This window comes from Eutrigla gurnardus (assembly GCF_963514095.1).
Source record: "Eutrigla gurnardus genome assembly, chromosome: 13".
In the NCBI taxonomy this organism is placed as follows: domain Eukaryota; kingdom Metazoa; phylum Chordata; class Actinopteri; order Perciformes; family Triglidae; genus Eutrigla; species Eutrigla gurnardus.
The window spans coordinates 27,197,543-27,216,879 of record NC_139936.1 but is presented as its reverse complement, the minus strand read 5'-3'; the positions used below and the strand labels follow the sequence as shown (position 1 = coordinate 27,216,879).

Below are 19,337 nucleotides of genomic sequence, written 5' to 3'. Positions count from 1 at the left end.
CTGAGCTCCTGAGAGCGACCCATTCTTTCACACATATTTGTAGAAACAGTCTGCATGCCTAGGGGCTGCTTTTATACACCTGTGGCCATGGAAGTGATGGAACATCTAATTTCAATTATTTGGATGGGTGAGTGAATACTTTTGGCAATATAGTGTAGTGTCTGAGGAAGGGAAAAAGAGGCTCATGGTTCCCAGTTAAAGATTTATTTATACCATACACATTTTAGGTATGAACATCAACAAAACACTGAAATAATTACACCACAGGAACAGTGGCTAAAACAATAATAAAAACTCAAAACTTTGCAAACTTTGGAGCAATACTCGCTTAATCATGGCTGGGTCTGGAGTGACCTGAGCAGTTTACTTGTGGTAGTAACTGGTGCAGCTCAAAGGAAGAAGAGCTTGTCCGATAGCTGGATTCCCGGCTCTGAATGCAGGTACTGGCCAGCCAGGAAGGCCAGTTTGTGGGCGTACTTGCATGGTGCTGGAACACGAATTGTGCCTGGCCAGTTCCAGTACAAATGGCACATCTTGAAAGTCAGCCTAGTTTGGGAACAAAAATATATTTGCTTTGAACATGAACACGTTCTCATTTTCACTGACCTGAAGTCACACCACAACAACTGCAACACAGGATGCTTTCACACCTGTAGTTGAGTTCATTTGGGAAAGGGCAAAGAATTATACATTGTGCACTAGTTCTGCTTCGGTTAGAAACGATCCAGAGGAGTAAACAGGAAGCTATTCAGACTGACAGCTAACCGACAGAAAAAAGACGAACTGTTAGTTTTCCTGTACCTCCAGTACGAGTACAAGTTCCAGTAACATTGTTAGTGCGTCTTTAGTCACATATGATGAGCCTGGCAGATTTTTATTAGGGATGCAACAACAGCCCACTGTTCAACACGCACCTCAGTTCTTGGGTTACGGTTTCGGTTCACATTTTGTGTGCAAGGAGAAAAAAAATTGCTATATATAAATAAATATATATATATAATATTCAAAATTCTGTATTTTGCTTATAAGCTAAGATTTTTTTTATTTTTATATTCAGACACATTCAAGTGTATTTTCTAGGGATGCACGATAAAGGGATGTTTTGCCGATATCCGATATGCCGATATCTTACAACTCATTTGGCCGATAACCGATACCGATATATAGGCCATTGAGTAAAAAGAGATTGTTTTACCTTTATACTTTACCTTATATTTTTAATACCAATATCAAGCTAATATTACATTGGATTTTTTTTCCAATACCATCTTACAAAGTAGGGATGCACCGATCAGCATTTTTGGGGGCCGATCCGATCACAGGAATCATAAATCGTCCGATACCGATCACCGAATGGATGGGAGAATAATAATAATAATCAAGCCGTTTTATGACTTAACATACTGTTGATGACTGTGTAGGACACAGCGGGATTCTGGGTCGGGTTTGGGCTTCACACTCGTGGTGTGAGCGGGACCGGAGCGGAACCGGACCGGTACTTTTAGAACAATGCCGCTCTCTGCAAAATCCGCTGCCCGCTCGTGGCCACTTGCTCGTTCAGCTCCGCTCGTGTTGACTAGAAACATGTGCGCACGCCGGAGCGGAACCGGACCGGTACTTTTATGATAAAAATGACGCTGTGTGCTTTCACTGCCCCCTCGCTCAACTCCACTCGGGTGGCTGTAATTAAGCTGACGAACGGTTGACGTTCTTCTTGCATGTGATGTTGATACTCCACCTGTGCGGCTCGCGAAGTTGCGCAGGTTGTATTTTGGAACAATCACAGCAGAGCAACCGCTCTGATCCACAGACACGGGACGAGCCGACTGTGTGCACGAGGGTGGCTGTAAGTCCATAAAAGCTCACCACGAATCACTAGCGTTGTTTACACTGTAACTTTGACAGGCGTCGTGGCCATCGTGAAATTCCCACCATTTTTACATGGAACTTGGACAGGGATAGGGGCACAAAGGCCACCTTGGCCGTAAATTGAACATTTTTTCACAGGGCATCAAGGCCAAAGTGCGGGTCGTCGTGAAATTCCCACCCTGTCACAGACGCTGAACAATCGTTGCAAATACAAATTTTGCTATCCGTTTCCGACACCTTAAAAAACGTCCACACCGCGACATTTTGAACTTCTCCCTCGCTCTTCTGCAAGTTGAAGTAGGTGACGTGTTACTAGTGCTGCACACACAATCCTTCAGGCATTTAATCTGATATAATCAAGGAAGCAGCAGTCTTTATCGGTTCAATATATCGGCATGTTATCCGATAATACATTTTAACGTCAATATCAGCCGATACTGATACCTTGCCAATAATATCGTGCATCCCTAGTATTTTCGAATAAAAAATAAATATGAACATTTTTTTAACACTTTAAAATGCAAAAGTGCTTTTTAGCCTTGACGATTGGTATAGGATAAAAGGGGGTAAACAATTTCAAAAGTAAATGTACATATTTGAAATATGTGATAATGCCTGTAGCATTGTGTAGTACACATGACAATGAACCAACACAATTTTCAGCCGTCTATCACTATTAGAACAGAAGTTATGGGCCTCCAAAAATGCCAACAAAGGAAATGCGAAATTCCAATGTGTCAAAAAGGGGTGTGGCACTTGAAATTCAAATGGACGCCACGGGCAAACCGTTTGAGATATTGACCTGAAACTTCAGATTCCCTCGTTTGGTAACATAAGGCATATTTTCACCGCTTTTCAGCAAAATCTGAGAGGTGTCATGTACATGATACCCCCGATTTTGTCTGTTTTCACATGGAATGACCCAGTTACGTTCAAATCTGTAATGCGTCACACTCTCCTTAAGTGCGCTGGAGCAGCTGACTTCATACTCACCGTCACCCTCTCTCGACCGGACACTCGCTAACATTACCTTGTTTATTGATTGTTCAATCTTTGTTTTTGCATTTAAAATAATGTATGCATCAACCCAAGAAATTAATCGACGTGCGTTAACGTGTTAATTGTGACAGCCCTAACACACACACACACACACACACACACACACACACACACACACACACACACACACACACACACACACACACACACACACACACACACACACACACACACACACACACACACACACACACACACACACACACACACACACACACACACACACACACACACACACACACACACACACACACACACACACACACACACTAGGGATGTCCCGATCTGATATTTGGATCGGATCGGGACCGGCCGCCGATATTAGTAAAAATATGTGCACCGATGTAGGTAATCCATTCTAGTTTTTTCCCCAAAATCCGGTCCGTGTTTTCCAGCACTAGCTAGCTCACACCTAGCGACCTGTCCAGCATCCCCTAAACAACAACAAGACGGACTTGTCTGTGCATGTCCCACTAAGAATTTAAAGTTATCTATAAAAATGTCAGCTGTGTGGGATTATTTTACCCTAAAAGACGAAGTTTGTGTGTGGTTAATTGACTATTTATTTTCTACTCAGGTTTTCTGTGTGTTTTGCTTTTTTTAAACAGTTTACAATATTTGCACTGATGGCTTTTTAAGCCTTGGTTTGTTGTTCAAGAGCAGAGCACTGATGCCAATTCAGTTTGTGTGGTTAGTTGACTATTATTTTGTCTATTTTGTGTTTATTTAACCCTGTTAAGAATGAACAGGTCAGCTTCTCATTATCAACCATTGTGGATTATTCAAACTAACCTAATTAAGTTGGCTAGTTGTTCTTAAGAGTAAAACCCTTTTCAACAGTCTGACAACAAAATAAGTAAATATCTTTAATACATGCTTGGATCGGCCGGTATCGGCCGATACTAAAAGCTACAATATCGGTATCGGATCGGAAGTGCACAAAGCTGGATCGGGACATCCCTAACACACACACAAATTAAGTTGTAGACCATCTATTATAAATATTGACGTTTTGTTAAAAAAATACACATGGAACTTCAATGAAGTCTGGTAAATGAGCTAACATGTTTTACAAGTGTATGAGTAATCAGAATGATGCCGAGTAGAAAACGTGGGTTATCAATACCTTTGCAAATGGTCTGGTGTGAGGTTTGCTGTGTTGTACAGAGAGACGTAGTGTGTCGGAAGTCCACAGCCCTGACGAATGTGATGTGCCATCAGAAAGAAGTCCACCCTAAACAATCAAAAAACACAAACTTAGCAAAGCCAGCAGCAGCTGGACTGAGTCTTTGATCTAAGTGCACATATTTACGGATGTTGCCAGGAAATGGTGCGTCTGCCTTTTTGATATACACAGGTAAAAAGAGATGGCTATCGTCCTCTACCCTGTAGGGAACAACACTCATGTCTGCAGTCTTCATGTAAGAAGAATCTTTTTATGATTGTGTTGTACTGTAATATTTTACTGTAATACAATCTGACTGCACATAAATGTTACTAGTCAGACTGGAACCATGTCAGACCACCTTTTTCAGGTTTACGGTTTGTGCCAGGGTTCGAAAACAATGTTCTCATCGGCAAATTATTATTGATTAAGGCTGCATTCCGACTGAATAATCAAGAAGTGCAGCCTTCTCATTGATTTTAACAGGAACACAGCATTTCACATGGGGAGTTTTGTTGCAGAGGGATCAGGAAAGAATGAACAGACTGACCACTCTTTCTGGGTGAGGGTGTGGTCCAGAACAGTTCCAGGTGGAGGTGTTGCAACGCTATTTGCAGTACAGCTGTAGAGGGTGGTGCTGATACGCTTTTGGACCACAATGAAGACCAGCTTGGGCTCATAGCTGGGGAAAGTCTCAAAACATTTGATCAACTGTGGGATTTCGTACTGCGCCACCATCGTCAGCTGACCATCTGACACACCATCCCGATACACTACAATCTTCTCTGGCAAGTTGTGGTTCACCTGTACAAAAGAACATACAATGCTTTGTCAGGTGTGGGCATTCAAAAAATATATTACATATTACAAATTTTCAGATGCGGCATAATAAGCTTGGGCATAGCAGCTTTGTAGATACAGTCATAAATACAGCCACTCCTCATTCTATGCTACTGTATTGATGTGATGTGTTGTAGTGACCAGCAACACCACCATATCGACTCTATAGCGGAACAGGCAGCTGACCTCTGCAAATGGAAGCTCATTATTTCCTTCTTTTTGTTGGATTTAAAAGCTTATAGTTTAACCTAAACTGGCATCCCTACTATAATTTGACTTTATTTTCCTTTTACTCCAGGGCTCCATTGACTCAATGTGTTTGCTGCAGAAGGCTTTGCAGAAGTTTATTGTTGCAATTCAGGTTACGGGTGTAGCTTCCGATCCGTTGATATTCATTCCCAATCAGTTGATCTGTGTCTGATCGTCCATGCGTGTATCTATCTATCTATAATTTGTTGAGAACAAAATTATAACGGTCAATGGTAACCAAAATCATCAACCCATTGAGGGCAGTATTCAAAACCACACCGAAAGTCTTCTAGCCTTTTGTCTATAATTTTCTTTTGGATCTCCTCCGAAAACTCTCTCCTTTGCTTTCTCAGGTCCATGTCCAGTGTGATGCAGACCATGATACCAAACAGCAGACCGACTCCTTTTCACCCTTTATATAGGCAGACTGACTGATTGCAAGATTGAAGAAACCTGTGATGCTAATAACTGGATGCACTTTAGTTTATCACGTCACTATCATCAATTTATCTTCAAGCTTTTCTAGGGGTACACACACACACACACACACACACACACACACACACACACACACACACACACACACACACACACACACACACACACACACACACACACACACACACACACACACACACACACACTCAACTAAAACTAGTGTTCATGTGTTCAGCTGCTAGAGAGGGATGGAGCTGTGTAGCTGCGGCACTGCTGGGTTAAGCTCCGCGTCAACTGGAGGAGGCACAGTTGACGGCTAAAGTATCGATACGTTTGTAGTTAGTATAGAATACGATAACATTTTTTAGTATTGATTATTTTCTTAGTATGGATTTTTTGTCAACCTAAAGGGGCGCCAACTACTTTAATTTGTTTTTTAATTCAAAAGCAATGTCTGATTTTCATTATATGTGACCATATCAGCCAGCAACATATAATATATGTATGTATATATATATATATATATAAAATATAGGCAGATTAAATCCGACGGGCACTACTACTTACCTCGTAGTACTTCTGCAGGGCAGCCAGTAAGCAAACTTTGAAGCCATTGATCAGTTCCTCAGAGGGTGCCTGGAAAGTTACCCTGGAATACCAGCGGGTCAGGGAGCTGGACAAGAAAAAAAGCACATGCATTTATTGCAGGATATTGCCATCATTTCCTCACGTAAATTTTAGTAGAGGAAAGGTGAAATATACAGTTATTCTTTAAAATAGCCAGGATATTCTATAGAACACAAACTTTCTTTAGCACCAACCTGCAGATATGATGTGCTTATTTGAGGGATGTTTGAAAACATTTTCCACAGATAAAACCTAAAATCTGTCAGGCTCATCATATGTAACACAAGACATCTGTGTGCGCCAGTAATGTGGAATTTCTACTAGTACTGGAGGTAGTAACCACAAGGCTGGGTATTGGTAAACGGTACCATCAGGCACCGACCGAATTACGCCGGTCCTACCAGGTATCGAAAAATATTTTGAAGCTACTTAATCTATATCATGCCATGGTTTGTTGTTTTCCAAATTTGGGTTTTTGTACTTGCTGTACTTGTTTGCGGTTAGGTAGCTAGCGCGCCTGGCAAAGGAAAGATTCAATAGCAATGACAGAAAGCTGGATCATGCAAAAAGGATACTGTGAACGGAGTCATATTTTACTTATAAATTAGTTATAGTGGTATATAATGGGCTAAAACATGCAAAAATAATTCTTGACATAATAGTTAAATTTGTGGTCTTGGTTTGTAGTAACGAATGTTAGAGTTAAACATTTTGTATTAGATGCCCACAACAATACAAGCTAGCTAAGAGCTTTTGAGTCACATGGATGTGTTTGTGAATGCAGAAAGATTAATGTCCGTATAATGACACCTCATGAGCAATATTATAATGGTGTGTATTTCCAGTGAATGAATTTCAGCGCGCCTGGCTAAATTAGCTAATATTAGCAGCATAGTTTGTAGATTTGAAGCTAGCTGGATCTCATTCTCCCATTTACAATTCAGACCAAGGTTCCTCTGACAACACCAGCAGTGGAGCTCATTCCAAGACTCCCTTGACCACGGCAGAGAACAGGGCAAAGTGGAAGAGGCTGTAGCCCACTTCATAGTGAAGAGGCTTGCTTGCAGATCCAAAAATTGGATGTTTCGATGGCACAACTAATACCTTTCATTCACAATGTCAGACTGTTATAATGTAAAATATAAATTAATTTCAAGGATTCAGAATGTATACATAACAGTTTTAGTAGATAAATTAACTTATTATTTTTAGAAACATAGTTTGTATAAATAATTATGCCAAGAGGTTTTCATACAAAATCTATCAAAAGTATTGTGTATCGGTATCAAAGTCGAGGTATCAGAAACGATACCCAGCCCTAAGTAACCATAGAGTGTATACAAGAAGAGGAGGTAGTCATTGTGACGTCACCCAACAGTTTGTAGACTATGGTTTTATAGTCTTGAGTTCAACATTTTGACCATTGCCATCTTGGAATTTTTGCAGCCAAGAAGTGATCACATTTGGTCTGCAGAGAAGTGATGGGCAACCGTACTGGATCTGGATCCATCTGGCTCCTGGTGACGCTGTTATTAAAGTTATCCTCCTTTACAGCTAGCTTTACAGTCATCTTTGTAGCTAATCTTTTGTAGCTAATTACAGTAGTGTGGTAGCGACGGTAACGAGGCCACAGTAGCGACCTCTTAATCACAAAGTAGTTCTAATTTACTCTAAATTTACGAGACTTGAAACTAGAGATTGAGACCATAAACTCATGTTTACAATGTTTACTGACATAATAAATCAAGTGAGAATTAGGACCATTTTTCTCATTGACTACCATCAGACTTATTTTTTCAACCACAGGAGTCGCCCCCTGATGGCCAGTGGAGAGAATGCAAGTTCAAGGCACTTCAGTTTGACTTCACTTATCAGAACCGTAGCTTTCCGGTATAAAGTGGAATAGATTCCAATATTCATCATGAATAACTACTAAGAAAATATTAAACCAAACAAGGAAAAAACAGAAAAAAGCTTTACCTGTTCACACTTGCGACAAAGCCCATGACTGATTGATGTGCCTTGCTGGTGTCATGGTGCACATCGACACCCACCACCATCAAGTTTTTCTATTAAAGTGAGATAGAGGTTCATTATCTCCCCATTGATCGCAGTAATATCACAACCTCTATTTGTTGCAGGTCGTCCATCAAATCTGTATAATACACTTCCAGTGGTTCTGTGGTATAAATGTTTCCTTTGAATAGCATCATTTTCCAAAGCAGTATTACGCATACAATTAATAGAACCGTTCATAAAGAGTACAATATGATATTTTCCCAAAAACACTGCGTCCATGTTGATTCTCTTCTTGCCGTTTAGAGACGTATACTCACCAGAGGGACATTGACAGTCCACAACTCTCCTCCTAACTTGCTGTTCATCTGCAGGAGTATCTTTTGAGCAACACTCTTCAACTTCTGTTGCTGGGAAATCGTTCTGACATTGATGGCCTGTGACACAATAAGTGACAAAAAAACCTTTACATTTAAGTGGGAGAAAATATTTTCACAAGAAGACATTTCTTTTCTCCAATTCTAGACCAGCCACGTCCAATCATATGGAGAAACATTACAAACCTGTGATGGGATGGGACTTTTGACACAGCAGAGCTTTTTGATGGCACTGTATAGATCGTCTCTGTTGCCGACCAGGATGCACACAATGAGCTGCATGTTGGGCTGTAAACAGATATGAAATGGAGCGTTACACAGGAAGAGCGTCACTCCAGTGGTACCTCTCATCAACCGAGCCTAATAAGCCGCCCAGCTGCAACAGTGACCTGATGAACAAACATTTTAAATCATCATTTATCAGTGGCTGCAGTTTTTAGCTGAACACAGTCTAGTGAGTAGGGTTGCACATCTCTTTGTGATAAACGGTTCGATATGCATCTAGATACACAGGTTACGATTTGATTCAAAAAATATATCCTTTTATTACAGACCGATTCGATTCCATACAGAGTAACGATACGATTCGATTCTACGGTTAATATTTGTTGTAGATATTTTATAAAATGAAGAAGCTGATTCTATGAAAGTGACAGTACAATAGTTTCTTTTCAAATATGTAAAATACCACATATCCCTAAACAACAAAATCACATGTCAATGTATTTATTTTTAGACATGGACCAAAAAAAAGTCTGGCTGAATCGTTGGATGGCGGTCACAGGACAGTGTTGTGGACGCTACCCGTGCTGCGGCCGCCTCTTGTGGCACAAGTTGAGACACAAGCGATTGACATTCAAAGCCATCCGTCTCTCACGTGTGGTCGTGGAGTGCCTGCGGTCACACGGCAGCGTCGCAGCCGCCTACCTGTGCTGCGCCCGCCTCTCCACCTCCACCTCCTCCATGCTCCGTGTTGTCCCTTGTTTATAACTCATACAAGCTAGCCAGCTACGGCGTTTCACGGGCAGCTTGAGCTCTCGCGTTGTTTTAGAGACGCTGGTGTCATGCCGCCAACCGCTTCAAAGTCTTGCGATACCCGATCCATGACTCTGTAACCGATTCATCTAGGAATTCATTGATAATACGTATCGATTGAGGAGGCTGCTACCGATGCAGCCGTATCTCTCACTTTTTGAACCGAATATCCGGTCGCATCGGTTTATCGTTTACAACCCTACTAGTGAGTCTCCACCACATCAGTTCAGCTGTGTGCTCCTCTGAGTGTCTTAATATTTATTTTAACTGTGGAACTGATAAACAGAATTATTAATATCTCTACTGCAAAATTGTAAAACATGGGACACTAAGTGTAGCAGTTTACAAATAATCACTCTGTTGCATGGGTTATGTAACATTTATCGATGTAACTGAAATAAATGTAAGACTGGCTGACTGACATTTGATGTGCATTGTTTTTGGAAATGTGACTTAGGAAGATTATAATTCAATTTTCTTTTGGTTTAAGAATGAAAAAAAAATTGCATCAATACTATTGAATCGCAAAGGAAAGATTCAATAGCAATGACAGAAAGCTGGATCATGCAAAAAGGATACTGTGAACGGAGTCATATTTTACTTATAAATTAGTTATAGTGGTATATAATGGGCTAAAACATGCAAAAAGAATTCTTGACGCTTGTTTCTCCAATAAAAAGATTAAAAAAAATAATAATTCTTGACATAATAGTTCAATTTGTGGTCTTGGTTTGTAGTAATGAATGTTAGAGTTAAACATTTTGTATTAGATGCCCACAACAATACAAGCTAGCTAAGAGCTTTTGAGTCACATGGATGTGTTTGTGAATGCAGAGAGATTAATGTCCGTATAATGACACCCCATGAGCAATATTATAATGGTGTGTATTTCCAGTGAATTAATTTCAGATATGCTTCATATGCTTCACTCAGTGCAAGCGGTCTATAAAGTTGCTTAGCATGTATTGAGCCTTTGTTATCTTCCATATTAAAAGGGTTTCCTAAATGGCTTTAGTCTGTCTCGGTACCTTCTTTACTGCAAATACGTTTTCCTCTAATTGTTGTATTCATGTTTTTTTTTTTTTTTTTACAGAAAGTGACATATTTGGATGCAGAAGAAGGACAGGTGGATCTGACGAATGCAGCCAAACTGGAGACTAGATTTAGCAGATTTTACCGCCCCTGAAAGCCAGACAGTCCTCATACCTGCATACGTCAGTCCCCCCCTCCCCCCAAAAAAACTCTTCGGATCTAAATGATTCACATAAATAACCTATTTTTGGTTCAAAACAGCAGATTTCGCCAAAAGGTGACTAGTTTGCAGTCCTGATCATGAAGGAACCCCAGAAAGGAGCAATTCCTTTAAACTACCAGCCAATAACCTGCCTCTGCACAACATGGAAGCTGCTGTCTGGCATCAGGAGCCAAACACCAGCTACTGTTTGAAAAGGCAGTCACTCGAGACTGTAAGACCAGACACACCAACGTATGTGTGACCTGGATTGATTACAAGAAAGCCTATGTCTCAATGCCACACACATGGATACTGGAATGCTTGGAACTGTACATCAACAGGACACTAAGTGCTAGGGATGCCACCGTACGGGACGCCATGCACGCTTCAATAAGCACTTGTGAATTGAGGTATTTTCGGTTTTGCAATAAAATTTCATGTAATTTCACGTTTCCATCCATGTACATATTTCAAATATGTACATTAACTTTTGAAATTGTTAACCCCCTTTTATCCTATACCAGTCTTCAAGGCTAAGAAGCACTTTTGCATTTGAAAGTGTTAAAACATTTTTTTTTACATAATTTATTTATTTTATTATACAATACACTTGAATTTGTCTGAATGTAAAAAGTTTGCGCACAAACTGTGTACCTAAACCGTAACTCAAGAACTGAGGTACGTATTGAACTGTGGGCTAACTGGATTGTTGCATCCCTACTAAGAGCCTTAATCAAGAATACAACAGGCCGTGAAAGACAACTCTCAAGGCCAGATTGTGTTAAGGCTATGTGCTGTCCTTGGGGCTTGGAAAGTCTCGACGTGTGGGGGTGATGATGACTTCCCACCTCTTACCTGTCGCCCTTTCTCCCCCTTGACGTATCATTGTTGTAACCTCACCAACTCATCTAAATCGTTATTTCATGTCATACCTCATTGGTGAGCTGAGAATGGATGCTCTTGATGTAAGTCTCAGTACGATCGTCCTTCAGCTCCACACGAATGGGTCGCTCCAGACGCAGCCCAATAGGCCCAGCCACCTTGTTAAAAGTGGAGACCAGCTCTTCAGCCTGCTCTGCACAGCGGCGAGGGTAAAAGATGGCCCAGATGTTCAATGGGATCTAGGAGTGAGATGGGTCATTTGTTAAACAAAGTAATACAGCATCCAATCCTGGGGCCAAGGCAATACCATGTAGGGTAACGCACTGATGTCTGAGGGGAAGACAGCAACAAGGAAGATAAGACTGGCCAATATCACAGTCTGCCAATAAAGCTTACATCAATAAGATCAACTGCCAAAAACATCACAGGCTAGACAATTTTGCTGACTGGTTTCCTCAACATTCCCCCAGTTTTAATGTTGCATTACAGCAAAATCAATTGAAAATGAGGAGGTGACACTGGAGATTTGTCTTCAAAACTCACAGAGTTGATTGACGCATCCCTAACAACCTCTCTGGACCAGGATACATCAGCACTGGTGGTAAAGGATGAAGACTGCAGACAGATGGTTTCAAGAGGAAGAGTTCTACCTCCAATCTGCAAGAGAGCAAATCAATACCGATGGACTGTTCACACAGCACAGGAAAAGAATGGCCAAGGAACACAGGAAGACTTTCAACAGATCAACTTCAGATTCTAGTGTCTTCCAATCTACCTGCGTCACCACTGCACACCTCAGACAGCCAAGCTGCATTTAAATATTCTCCAGAGATTGTCATACTTTGTAAATCCTGTTTCACTGGACCAAACTTACTTCCAGTGAGTCCCTAGTGTGAATAGAATGAATAGAGTGGGCTCTGGGACCCTGAACAACATTAACTACTGCTTTTAAAGAAACAAGATTTGCATTGACCTCCAAAAGTAATGACTCTTTCTTCTTTCATTATGTAGGCGCTTAGAATTGAAAGTTGAAAAATACTCTGGTTAACTGCAGAGCCTCACCCTCAGGATTTCTGAGTCAATGTCCAGTCCCCATCGGCTGAGTTCATTCTTACTCTCTGGGTTGGTGCTGATGTTCTTCAGGAGCTGTTTGATTGAGTGGATGTGCTGCTCACTGCTCACGTTGATGTGCATGTTCAGGTCCTACAACATACACAAAAAATTACATTCTCAAGGAGTCGGTTTCCACAAGAACCAGTATCCCCACATTTCATGTTTTTTAGGGTTTGGGACGTGGGGATGGTGGTGTCTAACTGCTGCTGTGGTCAGAGACTACCAGCTACAGATAGTTCACATCAAAACCAGCAGCTACGCCATTTGGGACAGTTGCGGCACTTATTCAATAAAAAAGGATCCATTAGATCAGGCTGAAGACAACAGTTGGGATCCTACTGACCAAGAGCAGGGTCTGACAATCTGTCTGAGATATATTGTTACATAGCCTTGCTACTGTAAGATATTTGATAGTGTTTTCTTTGAGTGAAATGCTCTGCGTGAATTTGTGTTCTATCTAGTAAACGTTATGTGGTGTACTCTATGTCTGGGGCTTTTATTGTGAAAGATACGAACAGAACTGGAGTGGATGTGGTATCTGCTGCCTTTATTATTTATTCTAATGTATTATTTGTTATTGTTGTTATTATTATTTGTTATTGTACAACAGAGTATGCACAATAAATAACATGCAAATGAATCGAATGATAAAAATGCCCCCAATGTAGGTAAAGGCCATTAAACTGGAAGAACATTCTAGGGATGCATGAAATTTACCTTCATAACTCTGAAGTCCTTCCTCATTTTGTCTGGGATTCCCGTCATGAAGGAAAGCTCCGGTACCAAAAGAATCTCTCCAGTAATGACTTGCTGCAATGAATAATAATATATCGTCATCTACAGTGCTTTTGATATCATGCTTCTGATGGAAAAATTAACAGCCTACAGAATAATTGGTACATTGAACAAAAATGTATCATGCCTGAGAAGGGTTTTTTTTAGTAAAGAAGGGAAAATATGGGACAGCTTGATATAGCAAATCTAATTCAGTTGTTTTGAATTGTTTTTACTTCACGTTACAAAACCTGTCTCAAAAAATATGACCATTGTTACTTATTGTAGCCACAAGGTGGCTTTCTAATACAAGAATTCCGGTCATTTCAGCTGAGTGATCTACTTTAAAGAGCTCGACTTTATTAAAACAATTACAATCGACTGTGTCTTGAGCAATTATTATTATGATGTTAAAATAAGTGCTAAAACTTTGTGGCCTCTAACTCTGACTGTTTCCCATTGAGCCCTCCTGAATCTCTGCTTGAAACGATTTTAAAATGTAAAGCTAACACAAAACAAGTAATAGGCAGAATTTACACATTGCTCAATACAAATGATATGAACAGTCTCGATGGCCTTAGAATCAAATGGGAAACGGACCTAGATGAAAAGATTCCAGAAGAAATATGGCAAAAAATTATACAGCGAATCTACTCTCTCCATATGCCTCAGACACACTGTGGTTCAGTTTAAGATAGTGCACCGTCTTCATTGGACCAAGGATAGATTGTCTAAGATTAAGACGGGTATTGACCCTACGTGTGATCGCTGCAGGCAGGCTCCTGCCACACTGCTGCACATGTTTTGGTTGTGCCCTAAGCTACACCATTTTTGGCAGTCTATCTTTGAGGCATTCTCTGGAATATGTGGGAAAACAGTACACCCATCTCCTCTGATTTCACTGTTTGGTGTGGCTCCGGTGGATGCCACTTTTTCTGGGTGCCACCTAAGCATGATGGCCTTCTGCTCTTTGTTGGCTAGGAGGTAGGGCTGGGCGATATGACCTCAAATCAATATCACGATATATTGAGGAACTCACCTCGATAACGATAAATGAACGATAAGTAACCCCCCCCCCCCCCCGCGCCTAAAAAAATGCCACTTTAAAGGACTGTAAAACTACACTGTAGTTAAGATTTACATTATTTATTTGGTAGTATAAAATAACAAAGTATTAAAAATACAGTCTCTATAAACAAATTCAAAATATGGAGTTGTCAAGTAATCAGGTTCTCTATAACGGGAGAAACAAGTTGCATCCCTTGTAAACAAAATAATTTCACATTTGCCACTGGAAAAGTAAACAATGACTTGTGCAAAGGCAGTCTTTAGGCACAGTTTACATTTTCACATGTTCTGATCGACATCGTCCTCGCTGAACCCAAAATGTTGCCAAACGATCGATGACTCATTTCTTTTGGGAACGAGGTGCTCTTCCTCCTCGACCAGATTTAAGGTACGTGTCCACAGGGGCGATTTTAAACGCGAGTGGACGCGCCGCTTCCCAGTATTGCACGCTTGGTGGGCTGCCACTAGAGGATGATTGACAGGCGCTCTCCTTTAAACAACACATTTTTGCGAGCGTTCGCGAGCGTTCCCGAGGCGGCGAGTCGAGCCCGGCGCCTCTGATTAGCATTAAGTAGATTCGACTTCAACTTTAGGCAAATGAGGAGCGGCCAACTCGCGCGCCGTCTCTCGACATTCGCCGCGACGCTACCAGAATGCATTGCACAGCTTTTCACATAGACAATGAATGGGACGCGGGGAAACACCGCTGCCTGTGGACACGCACCTTTACTTCGGCTGCCGCGGCAGCAGCCGCTTCATCGTTTAAACCGGCGGGCTCCATTTTCGTCTCACCCACACTTTCCCTTCTTGTTACAGACTGGATGGGGTGGAGTCACGTGACTGCACACGCTGTATACGTAGTACAGTACAGCCGAGCGTCTTAAAGGGACATGAACATACTGGTAGCCTACCTACACACACAGCCAAACAAGAAAAAAACGACTTTTTTTTTTTTTTTAAACGAATATACCGACATGGGCAAAATGACGTCGGTTGTCGTCGTAAATTTCGGTATCGGTACATTTTCGGTGTATCGCCCACCCCTACTAGGAGGCTTATCCTGTTTAAATGGAAAGATGCTTTCCCCCCAACATATGGCCAATGGATTAGGGAGGTAATGAGTTATGTTCATTTAGAAAAAATTAGATACACTGTAAGAGGGTCCACTAGAACATTTTATCTCATTTGGCAGCCATTTATTTCCTTTGTAGAAGGCATGGCAGCTACTGACATTTCTATGTAACCCAAATGTATGTACGTATCTTGTGTGTTGTTTTTTTTTTTTTAAGTATTATTATTATTTATGTATGTTGTCTTTTCCTTTTGTTAACCTAGATATATTAACTATAAATGTATGAATCTGCAATCTCATATTTGAATATGTATGCACTGAAATCTGTTTGGGTCCAGTACCTGGGGTGGGGCGAACTGGGAAGTCTGTTTGTTTGTATGGTCAGGAACTAGACTTGACTATTTCATGTGTGAATTGTGTATTTTTGTTTGTTATATTTGAAAAATAAAAGAGACCTTGATAAAAAAAAAAAAAAAAAAAAAGTGCTGCTGAAGAGAGCTTTTACCTTCCCTCCCGGCTTGGACCTCTCCTTCGGCCGATGCATGAGCAGAGGTTGGTCCATCTCTTTGATTGTAATCCCGTAGTTTTTGCTGTTTAAATGTGCAAGTGTAGGTAAGACATTCATGACAGCTCTGAATTAAATAAACTACAAAACTCGCTGTACTTTCTTACATTCGTTTGTTCACAGAGAGCAGCCTCACCTATAGTAATCCACAAAGGTGGTTTTTGTGCCATTCATCAAAGTGAAGGTGTCTTGGGGTGACTTGTTCCACTCAATGGCATCGATGCGATAGGTTTGGTTGTTGTAGCGGGTGATGACGATGGTACCGATGAGCTCTTTGGTGCATTCGTCTTGGAAGTTTTCCTTGCTCAGTTGGTACAGCATGTTCCTGTCAGGCAGACAGCAGAGGCTGTTTTATTTTGTTTAAATAAAAAGGGCAAAGAAAGGACAACATTGTTTCTATTCATAAATAAACTATGGATGCAATAAAGCAACCCGCCTCTTAAGCCAACCCCATTCCCAACCCTTCCCGGGTTATAGTGGTCAAGGGTATTTACAGTTCCGTCGACAGACAAGACACACTGTGAATGTCTTATCTTACAACCTGGTATTCAAATATGTATGACAATTAGGGGTGTAACGGTACATGTATTTGTATTGAACCGTTTCGGTACGGGGTGCTCGGTTCGGAACGGAGGCGTACCGAAAGAGTTTCCATACGGACATATTAAGTAGAGGACCGCATTTGTGGAGCGTGCTGCAGCCGCACATGCGCAGTTGCGCACACCGCGACACAATAAACAGCAGTAGTAGCGGACGTCATGGCTAATGCCGCTAGCGTTGGCAACAAGCCAGAGTTGGAGGACCCTCCCGCGACATTAAGGTCTCCCGTTTGGGAACACTTCGGCAAAGCAGTTTGCCGACATTGTTCATGTGAGGTCGGGTATATTTCTGGCAACACGTCAAACCTGTTGACGCATTTGAAACGGCACCACCCCCACGTGAACATCGCTACAACGAGGAGAAAGACGAGCGTAGCGTGGTCCACACCGCACCGACTGCCCGACTCGCGTCGGTAAATGAAGTCGGGCTACTTAATATGGCCGACTCGAATGGCGGATTACACATTTGAATCGGCTGAAATGAACGCCGACGTGGGCCGATTCGAGCGACCACACCAAGGAGACTCATGTCACGGACGCCGACTCTCTCAAAGACGCCGATTTTCGGTCCGGTGTGGACCCGCCTTTAGTGCAAACACAGCTCCCCACCGCATTTAAACAGCCTCTCCCTGCCCTGTTCAATTTTGCACATCAGATGGAGAAAAGATTTGTTTTTAAAAAAACAGTCTGAGCCTTATTCATGTTATTTAATCTGAGCAACAACTTGAAACTATTTAGTGTTGCAACTGTTCAATTTTGCACATCAGATGGATTATTTTTTTTAAAGAAACAGTCTGTTATTTTTATTTATTTTTATTTTTTAAATAAATATTTTAAATACTTGTATTTATATTTTTGAGCAGCATTCTAGCTCCAGTGCATGTTCCTACTGTTAAAAGCACAAAAGTAATAAACAACTAGCACATTTATATTTTGCATTTTGTTTTCTTACTGTACCGAAAATGAACCGAACCGTGACCTCAAAACCGAGGTACGTACCGAACCGAGATTTTTGTCTACCGTTACACCCCTAATGACAATATCACACTATATGACATTTATATAGCTCTGTGTGGTTTGGTCATGGCATATGCAATGTTAAACTTGTATGAGCATGTCTATAGAAGACAGAAGAAATGGAATAAAAGATGCACTCTTGGTTTTGATTTAAAATACATTAAAAAGTGATTCCTTCCCTGTAGCACTGACAGCTGAGTATATAAAGCTTTACAGAAACGAAAGGGAAAGCTGTGTTCACACCAAACGCAAAGCAAATTTTTCACGTGGTGAGATTGCATACAAAGTCACTGCAAAGACACAAAGTCGTGCTTGGAGACGTGAATGAGGCGAATACTGTGAAATATTATACTATGCGCAAAAACTTTGCGTTACTAAAATAGGAGGTCATTTTAGCAGAGACCTGACAGTGTGGAGAAACCATCAATGTTTCTGTCGTCAAACTCACGCAAGGCAAAAATTCGCTTTGCGTTTGGCATGAACTACCCTTAGGCCTCCAACTATTTTACAATGAAATTCTTAGTAATGAATAAGGACTAATCTGTCAAAGTGCCACTGTTTGGATGCTGCTGATTTGCTGTGTGAACTCACATGACATTCAGCACCGAGTCATTCCGTAGGACTTTGTGAGACACATCCACATTCAGGTACAGGCCTCCATCTGTGCGTTTTATACCAGTTGAATAACCTGGCCAAACTTGCAACCTACAAAAATAGACAAACAGAACTGAATAGATGTGAGCTGCTTTGATATTAGCCGACATCTGCCCTGACTCAACACTAACCGATGTTTGCCAATAATGACTGCACTTTCTGGATCGTAATGATTACGCCCGACCAGCTTCAGCCCGATGGTTTTCATTACCCTTGAAAAACAAACACATGTGATGGTAGCATAATTTGGAAAGGATAATTACGGTTGCTTATGTTGTTTCTATGTAATAAAAGGAAAATTATTTTCTAAAGCAGTCTGGCTTTCTGTCAAACAAATCAGAATGAACATATTTAAAAAAGGATTTTGTGGCCAAGTTGAGACATGCAAAGAGTGTCATGGGCGTTTTAAATACCTCCTGAGCACCACATTGTAGAACGGGATGCATAGATCGGAGTTGGGTGGCAAAATCTTTGTCATCTGGATTCGTATTTGTATTTCCTCATCATCGGTCCGTCTCACACTCTTGAGCTCAACCACCTGCATGTCATAAAATCATTATGGAGAAAACAGGCAGAAAGAGAATCCAGTATTATGTTCAGCAATGTCAGACTTTGCAGTGAATGTTTGACCTTTGTAAGAACTTAGTTATCAACAATTCACACTCATCTAAGTACAACTTGTCC

The 19,337-nt window shown here is 41.1% G+C and overlaps 1 protein-coding gene across 1 annotated transcript in view; it reads right to left on the bottom strand.

Annotated features, from left to right (window-relative positions):
- Positions 1 to 247: 247 nt before the first annotated feature.
- The window catches only part of LOC311022661 (piwi-like protein 2), a 29,789-nt gene continuing 10,699 nt past the window's right edge, over positions 248 to 19,337 (bottom strand). Inside the window, exons 5-20 of the mRNA XM_084024138.1 lie at positions 19,067 to 19,191; positions 18,785 to 18,865; positions 18,591 to 18,704; positions 16,520 to 16,708; positions 16,324 to 16,408; positions 13,622 to 13,714; positions 12,854 to 12,994; positions 12,335 to 12,448; positions 11,842 to 12,030; positions 8,827 to 8,928; positions 8,584 to 8,700; positions 8,228 to 8,316; positions 6,188 to 6,293; positions 4,644 to 4,897; positions 4,055 to 4,162; positions 248 to 546 (exon numbers count right to left, since the gene is read on the bottom strand). Of these exons, the coding sequence (XP_083880264.1) occupies positions 390 to 546; positions 4,055 to 4,162; positions 4,644 to 4,897; positions 6,188 to 6,293; positions 8,228 to 8,316; positions 8,584 to 8,700; positions 8,827 to 8,928; positions 11,842 to 12,030; positions 12,335 to 12,448; positions 12,854 to 12,994; positions 13,622 to 13,714; positions 16,324 to 16,408; positions 16,520 to 16,708; positions 18,591 to 18,704; positions 18,785 to 18,865; positions 19,067 to 19,191 (2,064 nt within the window). The 3' untranslated portion in view covers positions 248 to 389. The remainder of the gene's footprint in view (positions 547 to 4,054; positions 4,163 to 4,643; positions 4,898 to 6,187; positions 6,294 to 8,227; positions 8,317 to 8,583; positions 8,701 to 8,826; positions 8,929 to 11,841; positions 12,031 to 12,334; positions 12,449 to 12,853; positions 12,995 to 13,621; positions 13,715 to 16,323; positions 16,409 to 16,519; positions 16,709 to 18,590; positions 18,705 to 18,784; positions 18,866 to 19,066; positions 19,192 to 19,337) is intronic.